The sequence below is a fragment of the Salvia miltiorrhiza genome, chromosome 1 (genome assembly GCF_028751815.1).
Source record: "Salvia miltiorrhiza cultivar Shanhuang (shh) chromosome 1, IMPLAD_Smil_shh, whole genome shotgun sequence".
Lineage (NCBI taxonomy): Eukaryota > Viridiplantae > Streptophyta > Magnoliopsida > Lamiales > Lamiaceae > Salvia > Salvia miltiorrhiza.
Genome location: NC_080387.1, coordinates 34,726,359 through 34,738,250, shown reverse-complemented (window position 1 = coordinate 34,738,250; position 11,892 = coordinate 34,726,359). Strand labels below are relative to the sequence as shown.

At 34.2% G+C, this 11,892-nt stretch overlaps 2 protein-coding genes across 2 annotated transcripts; one reads left to right on the top strand and one right to left on the bottom strand.

Moving 5' to 3' along the window:
• Positions 1 to 8,264: 8,264 nt before the first annotated feature.
• On the top strand, positions 8,265 to 10,252 carry LOC131022123 (protein CLAVATA 3). The gene is made up of 3 exons (XM_057951536.1): positions 8,265 to 8,518; positions 8,609 to 8,655; positions 8,731 to 10,252. Exons 1-3 carry the CDS (start codon positions 8,461 to 8,463, stop codon positions 8,896 to 8,898), a joined length of 273 nt encoding a protein of 90 aa, XP_057807519.1. The 5' UTR covers positions 8,265 to 8,460; the 3' UTR covers positions 8,899 to 10,252.
• Positions 9,268 to 10,903, bottom strand: LOC131022116 (pentatricopeptide repeat-containing protein At1g05750, chloroplastic-like). Its single transcript, XM_057951523.1, is given in 2 exon segments — positions 9,268 to 10,103; positions 10,105 to 10,903. Coding segments are annotated over 2 exon segments (1,527 nt in total). The 5' UTR covers positions 10,840 to 10,903; the 3' UTR covers positions 9,268 to 9,311.
• Positions 10,904 to 11,892: the final 989 nt, after the last annotated feature.

The window sequence follows — 11,892 nt, the reverse complement described above, 5'->3', positions numbered from 1 at the left end:
AAGGTGTAGTGTCGACAGCGGTTGCCGCCGTGGGCGACGACATGCTGTCGTTGTTCGACGACATCTTTTCGGTCTGGGGAATTTCGAGTTTCTGGTTTTTTCTAATTTTGGGTGTGTCAGTGATGATTGTTGTTGCTGTTGTTTCTGTATTTTGTGCTGACCATTTTAAACACTTCCCCCTAGGGTTTAGATATTTCATTTAGGGTTTAAATGTTTCATTTATGGTTTAGATAATCCATTTAGGGTTTAGATGTTCCATTTAGGGTTTAGATTATCCATTTAGGGTTTAGATAATGATGTTGTTTCTGTATTTGTGCTGCACGTATGGCACTTATGGCACTATTAGTGCCATAAGTGCCAAAATGATCATTTTACTTAATTTTATTTTGGATTTCCGTTGGCACTTATGGCACTATTAGTGCCATAAGTGTCAAGATTTTACTTGGTTTTATTTTGAATTTTCCTTGGCACTTATGGCACTATATTAGTGCCATAAGTGCCAGAAAGATCATTTTAAATGGTTAATTTTTTTTATTTCCCTTGGCACTTATGGCACTAACAGGACCATTTTACTTGGTTTTATTTTGGATTTTCGTTGGCACTTATGAGACTAATAGTGTCAAAAGTGCTAACGGAAATCCAAAATAAAACAAAGTAAAATCTTGGCACTAATAGTGCCATAAGTGTCTAACCCGACCCGGCACGCGACCCGCATGCCTGATCCTACCCAGTCCGCCTCATTAAGGGTAAAAACGTCTGAAATCAATAAAAATTGTCAAATTTTATGTTTTTTCAATGAGTGGCCATAAATTGTGTTTTATGTTTCATTTTGGCTACTTCAAAATTTTACTCAATATATAAACTATCATGACCCGCCACAATATACTCTCATCTAACATAACACCTTATAAAGTGAAACTTCTTTTTGACTCATTATACATTCTCATACTCCCTTCGTTTTATTACAAATAGATGATTCGTTTTTTATTTTGGATCGTCCTATTAAAACTGGTTCATTTTCATAAAAAATATATTTAATTTTTAAAAATGTAGAGAGTATAATAATTTTTAAAATTTTACTCAAAAATAAATAAATACTCCCTCCGTAACTCCGTCCACTAAAGAACTTCATATTTTTCCTTTTTGGGACGTCCACAAAAGAACTTCCTACTTATTTTTGGACTATATCTCATCACTTATAATCCTCTTACTTTTCACTTTTCACAACTCTCAATATTAATTATAACACATTTTCACCACTCCCAATACATTTAACATTACCAAAAAACGTCATATTACCGACGGCATTTTGCCGTCGGTAATCGGACACGGCCGCCGGTGATAACCATTACTGACGGTCCGCCGCCGGCAATTCGCCGTCGCTAATCGGCTCGTCGGTAACGGCGTTAACAACGGCGACCGCACGCCGCCGACAATTAACGACGGTGATGCCACCGCCTTCACTCGTCGGAGAACGACGGAGCTTTGTCGAAGATTTACCGGCGGTAACCGCCGTCGCTAATTACCGACGGCGTGGTTGCCGTCGGTAAAATTGGCCGGATAGTGGCCGAGAAGTCGTCGGGAAATAACGTGGCTACTGACGGCGGTTGCCATCGGTAATTACCAACGGCACTGTTGCCGTCGGTAATTTTTTTATTTGTTTATTTTATTTTATTTATTTATTTATTAATTCTATTTATTTATATATTGTATTTCTATAATTTTTTTCCGTATTTATACTGTATTGCATAAGTTAGCCAAACTTCCGAGTCGGTCACCCAACTTCCCAGTGGGTCACCCATCTTGTTTGTGTTCTGTGTCAAGCACGTTTAACTTTGAAATTCTTTTCAAGTGGTCACTAGTACAGAACACTTGTATTATTGATATATCCACACCTATTAATTCATTTAAATGCTATATACTCACTCATATATTTATAATCTTTGCATATGTAGAGATAATACATGAAAGATGTTGTTAATTACTGATCGAGTTCGTTTACGTCCTTACGTCCTTTTCAAGGAAACTCTCAAGTCCCGTTTCAAATGCAGTACGATCATTGTATCTCGCGTACATCCACATACGATTATCACTCATTCTTGCAAATTCTAATTGAAAAAAACAAATAAAATATAATAAATTACTTGGAATCTAACAAAATTTTGACAGCATAACCCCACTATCCTAACTACCAATTGCTCGACTCTACCAACAGCTATAGTGACCATAGCGGTCCTAATTTACTAAGCATATACTAGGTCTACCCGGCCCCCCAATGTCGAAGCAATAATACAATACAAATAAAAGCAATAAAAACCAGGGTAATTAAATAAAAAACAATCATTTGTTGGGAGAAGATCCTTAAGAAATAATCAATTTCTATCCCAAAGGAAGAAGATCCTTTAGAAATTGATTAAATCTATCCCACAATATATAATAACATAACATTTCATAAACACATAGCACATAACATTTAATTTAACAAAATTATCCAACATATATAAATTATTCTAACAAACAACTTAAACTAATTGATTAAACTAATTACACATTTCATTATATATAAACTAACAACTTAAACTAATTGATTAAAATTAATCATGCTTAATATAATTTAAAATTAATCATGCTTTATATAATTTATTTATAAACTAAGCCAATTAAAAATTAATTCTTCATAATTAATTAACTAGATCTAACAAATAAATCTATTTAATTAACATAAATACATAAATAAATTCATAAATAATTAAATAAATAAATAAGAGAAACAAAAAACGTACGGTGGTGGTTTTCGGCGGAGTGTCGTGAAGAAGGCGGCGAAACGAGGTCGTCGAACTACAAGGAAAATAAGTGAAAATTAAATAATTATATATATAATTAAAATGAGAGAGATCTAGAGAGAGAGAGAGACGCACCTGGGCACGGCGGCGGCGGCGGGTGGCGACCGGAGAAGGAGAAGCAGAAGCAGCAGCAGCAGGGGAGGGTGTGCGGCGCAAAAGTGGGAAAAGAAGGGGTATTCACGCCCTAATATTATTTAATTACCTACGGCAATTACCGTCACTAGTTAGCGACGGTAAAACGCCGTCGGTATTCATATAAAATTAAATATATAATGTGAATAATATAATTACCGGCGGCGTCGCCGTCGCTAGTTAGCGACGGCAATTTTGCCGTCGGTAATTGGCCGGTGATTGAGAAAGGGCGGGTCGCCTGAAATATCGTTGCCGTGCCGCCGGTAATTACCGACGGCAAAATCGTCGTCGCTATTTTTCGTTGTTATTTACGCGTTTTTTTGTAGTATAATTACCTTTTATCAATTCTTAATACACTCAATAATATTTTTTTTTAAAATTCATGCCGCTTTCTCGTAGGAAGTTCTTTCATGAACGGAGGGAGTATTTCTTAAAATTGCCGTTCATTCCGCCAAGAGGAAAAGGAAGGATGAATCTTAGAAAAATATGTTTATATATGAAATAGTTTGATGGTAATTACGTAATGTAAGATGATTGCAAATCACCTGGGTTGACCACTATCACAGTAATGGCAGAGGTTTGTACAGTTGGCGATAATATCCTTTCATATCAACATTAACTCGCCTTGATTCCAATCCAATCTACAATGACGTCACAGGGCCATTTTTTTCCTTTGCCTACACCTATCAAGAACTGGTTGTGGATGTCCTCAATCCTTTTTCAAATTTCTTATGGATCCTTTTAATGTTTTTACAACTTGTAAGTATAATTTACACATGAATAAAGATAACCCAAATTCGACAAGGAGATTATTAGTGTGATGAAATGAAAGTGAGAATAGAATGAGAGCATTGGCAACTCCTTACACGATATATAGCACCTACTCGTGTAAGGTGTTGCTCGTATAAGGCGTTGCAAGGCAGCCTGCCTTACACGACGGCTACACGATGAATCGTGTATATTCGATAGCGTTATTTTTTCGGCGCGTGTTTGGGGATTGAAATTCTATCCCTCATCGTGTAGCGTTATATAGATATAATATATATATATATATTGAAATTCGATTTTTGAAATTTGAAGGCAGCTTTGACTATCTTGGTTTGCGTGTTTTTTTGACCGTTTGAATTTATTTATTTATCTAGAGTAGGATTTTAATTTATGTAATTTTAATGATATTTTTTTTATGTAATTTTTAGATTTTTTATTTTAATGAAATTTTAATTATTAGTAAAATGTGTTATTTAAATTTGCGCAATTAAATTTAAGTGAAAATCATAAAAATCAAAACTAAAAAAATCATGTAGGCTATCATGTAATCCCAATGCAGTCTCCTTACACAATGTGGTCCCCCCTCATCAAGTAAGATATCATGTAGGTTATCATGTAACCCCAATGTGGATGCTCTGATGATTTTTATTTTTATTTATTTCTTTGCTTGATATATATTTGTGGTAGGAATTATTATTTTATTGAGTGTGCATTTACTTTGATGGATAAATTTATGGTGGGAAAAAGAGGGAAAATGAGGGATAGTAAAAATTTATGCCTTTAAATATCTCATTTTTTCATATTTTACACAAAAGAGAAGTTCATCATTTTTTTTTTCACTTCAAAGATGGAGTAATATTGGATATCGTACAATTGATGAAATTCAATATTGTTGTTAATCATATTATTTAAAATGTCATCTATCTATCTATCTATTATATAGAGTAGATTTTGAAAATAGCCTATTTCTTTTAGTAAACTTAAAAATTGTTTACTAAGATAAAAACTTAAAAAATTAGCAACACTTACCATTTTACCCTTGCATATAAAAATTAAAACATTACCCTTTAGAAGATTCGCGCATTTCACAACCAGGATTTATTTTGGTTGTGAATTCAAATAGTTGTGAATTTGAGTTTTAAAGTTTGAATTCACAATTAAAAACATTAGTTGTGAATTCACTACTAGAAATATTGTTAGTCGTGAATTCAAGTTTTAAAACTTGAATTTACAACTACGAATATTGTTAGTCGTGAATTCAAGCATTAAAACTCAAATTCACGACTACTTGAATTCACAACTAGTAATAGAGTTGGTTGTGAATTCAAGATTTAAAACTCGAATTCACAACTAACACTAGCAATTCAGTCGTGAATTCATCAAACTGGTTGTGAATTCGAGCTTTAAAACTCGAATTCACAACCAACACTAACGATTCAGTTGTGAATTCATCGAGTTGGTTGTGAATTCTAGTTTTAGTTGTGAATTCATATATCTGGTTGTGAATTCATAGATGTGGTCGTAAATTCAAAAACATTAAGTTAAAATTATGAATTCTAGTTTTAGTTGTGAATTCATAGATCTAGTTTTTCATATCTTGGTGGACGAAGGTAGTAAAAATTATGAATATATTACTCCCTTCATCCAATAAAAATAGAGCACAATCACTATTTTTGACATCTATAAAAAAATGAGACATTTTTCTTTTTAGTACATTACCTCACATATATTTTTTATCTTTTATTCTTAAAAATATTTTTTTTTTAAAAAAAGCTTATTTTTCATCCAATCTTAACCACTCATTCCATATAATTATACTTTTTTTTTACTATATTAAAATCACTATTTAGTTTATTAAAACCTATGCATAATAAGTCCACGTTTGGTTGGGTGTTTTTAGAAGTTGGAAAGGGATTCAATATTACTTGTTGTTTGGTTTGTGTCATGAGTTAACCATTACCCTTATTTGATGGTAACACAATCACCCAATTTGTTATCCCTCAAAATAGAGGGGGAAAAAAAAAAAAAGAGAATTCCGTACTAATGACTCATTTTCGTTGCTAAATAAAACACTCAATAAAAATAATGATTATTGTTACCATTTCACTCCTAATTTCATTTCCTTTTCATTTCTCTACTTGAATTAAACGTTGAATAAATGTATTCCGTTTTTCGTTGACGGAGGAGTATTGCATTCCTATAAAAATAACAAATTAAAGTGATCGCCACCTATATCACATTTTTCAAACTAAAGTATTTTTGTTTTCGAAACCAATGTTGTTTGATGTTTTAAAGACGCACAATCTAATCCTGAGCTTCTAGAAAAGAAATTAGAAAATCTAATTTAGCAATGAGCATAGCTATCAAAAGTCCAGGTATCATACAGAATAATCATATCTAATAATTACTATTTGACATCAGCATTACCACTGTCAATATCATAAAAATAAATGCGGACTCATCGCGATAAATAATTTTATTTCTTTAAAAAGAAAATAAATAAAAACAGCTGCTTGATTTGACTGTATGGTCAGTACTTCCCAAAAATATGAAAAATACCCAGATCCGTTGTATTTTTAATGTACTTAAATCTGCAGAAGGTCAATCAAATTCATATTTCACCTGAAAATAAATAAATAAATATAATTTGAAAACTAATGTCCTAAAAGAGATTCGCAGAGGAAAGTACCAAAATTAGGAATATTCTTTCTTTAACGGAAACAAGGCCTTATGTCAACTTCATGTACTTTTTATTCATATATTTATATAAATCAAGATTGTATAGAGATTTTTTCAAAAAAAAAAGAAAATGTATGGGGATTGCTTTTATATTTTGTTGGAGCATGTTCAAAATAAGATATCGAGGTTGTTTTCACGAGTTTATAAGTTTTTAAAAATATTTTATAAATTATTTAAGAATTCATAATTTCTCTAAAATATTTGATAAAATAAATTTAAAAATAATTTATAAGCTATAAAAATAAGTTTTAAAAGCTTATAAGCTCTCTTAAAAATAAATTTATTTATTTCAACTAATTTTTCCATAATCATTTCTTCCTGCTCTTGGAGCTTTTTTTACTCTCCCTAGCCAAACCAAGTTTAGTGAAACTTAGGTTTTTTTTTTTAAATAAATTACATAAGTAAATAAAGAAATTTAAAGACCATTCGACGAAGGACTTTAACCCAAGATCTCAAGTCTTGTGCATTAACATCCTAGCCCTAGCTAGGCCAACAAACTTAATAGTTGAAACCATGTTAGATTGTCCAGCATCCACATTTTGATTTTGAAGTTCAGATTTTAGAAATACATTGCTTTGAATTCTGATGTTTTAGTTAATTTTGAAGTTCAGATTCTAGAAATACATTGTTTTGAATTCTGATGTTTTAGTTAATACTCTTTTCGTATATAATAGGTATAAAATATTCAATATGCATATCAAACTAAAGATCATGAAATTAGCTTTAATTTGATATATAATAGGTATAAAATAGATTTAAGATAATAAAGATATTGAAATTTAAAGTTTCAAACTAAATTATTTGTTTCTCTCTCATCTCTCTATTTTACTTATTTTTCTTAAATGGTCTATTTTCATTTGATAATAATAATATGTAACGCTAAATTTATCAAATAATTTTCAATTATTTAATAATTATAATTATCATCACTTTATACAAAGTTGAAAATTTATTTTTTCAAATTTGAGTTTTTATTGAGTAATTGATGTTGATTATTGTATTTTAATTTTAAAATATATTTAGCATTTGCTTATATTTTGATTCTCTTTTATATTAATATTTATTTATTTACATGTCGTTTCATTTCGTACTCGCCGTGCATCGCACGGACGGGCATACTAGGTTTCAAAAATGGTGGGTCTGCTAATGACAACATGTGTAAATACAACAGAATTGTAAGGGTGATAATTAGTGGAATTATTTTTAAAATGGACTAGGAAGATATTTTATAAACAAATGAAAAAAAAATAATAAAAAGGAAGTCATGTCGCGGACAAAAAGAATATTCATTAAAGCACATTTCATAATTCACTTCTAGCAGCGAGATTGCAAAATCATAGCAATGCATGCTTGATTTGTTGAATTAGATAATGACTTAATTTCATGTTATGCTATTTAGTTGGGCTCGACTCGCTACTTTGTTTCGAGATAGTAGCATCAGTCTAACCTTATGAGTTATGATTTTCCCTTAAAAAAATTAATCTTATGTTATTTTGAATTAATTCAATTTCAAATAATTAATTTTAAAAAATTAATCTCATATTATTTCGAATTGATTTAGTCTCAAATAATCTCATCTTGTTCAATCTCAAATAATTTTAAGTTAATTGAATATTCAATTATCTTGGGTGGACATGTGGAATTTGTAGAAGATGTGGAAGATATATACCATGTTGAGGAAAGGGGGTGACGTTGTAAGTGTCACAGTCATCTGAAACGGCGCCGTCAAGCCTCTGGTTCGAATCACAACAGCTATGCATTTGGTAGAATCCACCAATTAAAAGCCTTTGTAGTTCTAGTTGAGAATTAATACAGTGTCATATCATATAAATATTTTGCTCATATGAAAAAATGGCTGCTCGAGCAATCATTTTTCCGCCCAAATCTCCCACTATAAATTGCTCCTCTCTACTCGTCTCTCTCCTCACTAGCTCTCTACCTGCAAATTCTCACTGCAAAAAACACTCTCATCTCAGCCATGGCGAAAACCATCTTCATCTTGCTACTCTTAGCTCTCTTCGTCCAACACTTCGCTGGTCTCTCTCTCTCTCTCCCCCTCTCTCTCTCTCATGCAGTTTTAATGCAGAAACTGTATTATAACATGGTTATATGTTGATGTTTTGCAGAATGCAGCAGCAGGGGAGCTAGCTCGGTGGAGATTCTGCACACACAGGTTTCTCTCCTTCACAGACACACATACACATATATATCATATATGGTTTCTTGATTTCTTTCAAATTGTGATCAGTTATTCATGGAGATGAAGAAGAAGATGGCCTTGAAGAAACTGGTCTCGGACCACAGCAGCTCCGGCGACAATGAGCTGCCGGAGGATTGGCAGCTCAGGCGGGTCCCAGCGGGACCCGACCCGTTGCACCACAACGGTCAGGACCCGAAGAAGCCCCGAACTCCATGATCAAGTTTTACTTCCCACTGCCATTTCTAAAGGAAACACAAAAATAGAAAAGATGTGTGTAGGTTTAATGACCATCTTAGGTGGTCTGTTTTTTTTTGGGTTATCTAAATCAGAAATATGTAATATGCAATATGCAATATGCAAGCAATGCAGGAAGCAGATTATGTAATATCACTACTACTTAATTTTTGCAAAAACCAACTTCTGTTTTAATGAAAATCAAATTGGCATGAACTCACATTCATGATTCATCCTATCTAATTAGACAAATGCTGCAGCACCGGGTAGATGTTTTTGGGTTATCTAAATCAGAAATAGTATGTAATATGCAAGCAAGGCAGCCACATTATGTAAAATTACTACTACTACTTTGTGCAAACCAATCTATGTTTATATATAACTGAATTTCTGTTTTAATGAAAATCTTCCAAGAAGTCAAATTGGCAAGAACTCACATTCATCCGAATCTCATTTGACAAATGCTGCAGCATCGCAAAGATATTCTCTGCATCCGCATGTGACCTATCCGCAGCCACGAACTCGTGAATGGTGCAATCAATCTCGATCAAACTGACCCCGGGCTGCTTCTGCAGCCCACGATCCTTCATCTTCCTCCTCACCTTGCCCGCCCCGCCCCAGCTCCCTGTGGAAGCATAGATGTTCGCCAGCAGCACGTAGTTGAAGTGTCCGTTCGGATCCATGTCGTGGATACGATCCATCACAGTCTCAGCCAAACCAATCTCACCAAAAGTCCTGCACGCCGCAAGCAGAGAGCCGAACACAACCTCGTTTGGCTTCATCGGCATCCTCTCCACCACCCGCATAGCCTCTCTCAGCCTCCCGGCCCGACTGTAGAGATCCACAACACATCCGTAGTGCTCGATTCTTGGAGTAATTTTGTGAGCTCGTGCCATATTTTCAAAGAGCTTTAGCCCCTCCTCGACTAGGCCGGCGTGGCTGCAGGCGGTGAGTGCTCCGGTGAAGCTCACGCCATCGGGTTTAAGCCCTGATTTCTGCATCAGATGGAAGTATTGCAGAGCTTCCTCTGCATATGCATTACACGCTAAGCCTACAATTATCGAGTTCCACGAAACTAAGCTTCGTTCAGGCATTTTGTCGAACACTTGACGCGCGAATTCAACGCATCCGCACCTACAATACATATCGATCAATGAATTGTTAACCCTAATGTTATCCTTAAATTGTTTGATCCGAAATAAATCGATGCAGCCAAAGCCCCAATCCGAGCGTTCCTATATTAGCAACGGCAGAGAGCACCGAAACAATAGTCACGAAGTCAGGATCTGTTCCTGCCAATTGCATCTCCTGAAACCACCCTAAGGCCTCCTCGAACTTCCCCTTCTTCACAAAACCATCGATCAACACAGTCCAAGAAACAGCGTCTCGTTCAGGCATTTCGTCGAATAGCTTGCCTGCATCCCAAAATTGGCCATTCCTCATGTAACCGTTAATCATGGTGTTCCAAGATACCTTATTCCTCACAATCATATGATCAAAACTCAATCTCGCCGATCTAATTTCCCCAAACTTTGAATACATGTCGATCAGAGCCGTCCCGACCTTCACATCACCAATATCCAACCCCATTTTTCGCGCGTAGCCATGGATGGGAGGCCCGAGCAAGGAACCCTGGGATGGGAAATGGGCGCAGCCGGAGAAGAGAGTGATGAAAGTGATGTGATTAGGCTCGACTTCGGATGTGCGCATGCGGTTGAATTGCGAGATCGCTTTCGATAAACGGCCGTTTTTACAGTGGTGAGCTATGGAGGAAGTCCATGAGGCAGTGTCGGCTTCGAGAGAAGTGTTTGGATTGATGTTTTGGGAGGTTCTATTGGAGATGCGGTGGTGCCGGCGGTCTGGAGAGTCGGCGACCGGCAGCGATTGGCCGAGAGGCGGCTGGTTGAAGGCGCGAATGTTCATTGTTTCGAATTACAGTTGAGAGTCGTTGAGAAAACAGGGATTCCTTTATATAGTCATTTCGAATTACAGTTGAGACTTGAGAGTATATTTTACCACCACCGTATTATAGCAAAAACCTTTTATTTTAGTATTTTTTTTGAATCGAGCAAAAACCTTTTATTAGTGTGCGTATAATCATCTAAGATAGATTAACTAATGTGTAAGGCTAAAAATTTTAGATTTAACTACACCTTAGAGCATTCACAGCATATTTCTCAAAATTTTACTCCAAAAAATACTCCTAAAGTCTTCCCTAAATTATTTTTAACCCCTATTTTACAATTTCACAAAGCAGCTCTCCTATTTTTTCATTATCTATTTTATAAATTTAGGATTAGATTTAAGAGGGGCGTAAATTTAGGATTAAATTTGAGGGGGTGTAAATTTTTTTGTGGGCCCAACTTAATATAGTTGATCTGTTGGATGATCATTTTATCTCACTTTTTATTATTTTAGCTCAAATTTAAAGTTAGAATTACTTTTGAGAGATCTGTTATGGATGCTCTTAGATACTCCCTTCGTCCCACTGTATCTGAGACTCTTTCTATTTAAGGCGTTCCACTGTAAGTGAGACTCTTTCCTTTTTTGGTAAAGATTTTACCCTTTAAACACATTTTCACTTTTTCACCTACAAACAAAATACATTTTTCTTAATTTCTGTGTCCAAAAAAAAGGTCTCACATACAATGAGACGGAGGGAATAATTTTTAAATTTAATTATTTAATTATTGATTTATAAAAAATATCTTTTAATAATAGGAAATTATATCCATATAGATAAAATTTGTTAAAATAACTATTAAAATAAATTTATATTCCTAATAATACAATTTCAACATTTTGTTCTTCATATTTTAATTTTCGTAAATGAAAAAAAAAGGAAATAAATAAAACCAAATTACTAAAATAAAAACAAAAAATCAAGATTTGGTGTGAAACTCATATACTCACTCTCAACAATCTTTTTCCCCAACAAGGTTAGACGATTGCGGCGAGCCACTTTCTGCATATTCC

Bases quoted from the DNA above. Each gene is read 5' to 3' on its own strand.
- LOC131022123 (XM_057951536.1), top strand. From the start codon at position 8,461: ATGGCGAAAACCATCTTCATCTTGCTACTCTTAGCTCTCTTCGTCCAA. The intron at 8,519-8,608 runs GTCTCTCTCTCT...GATGTTTTGCAG, and splicing joins CTTCGTCCAACACTTCGCTG to AATGCAGCAGCAGGGGAGCT. The intron at 8,656-8,730 runs GTTTCTCTCCTT...AATTGTGATCAG, and splicing joins TGGAGATTCTGCACACACAG to TTATTCATGGAGATGAAGAA.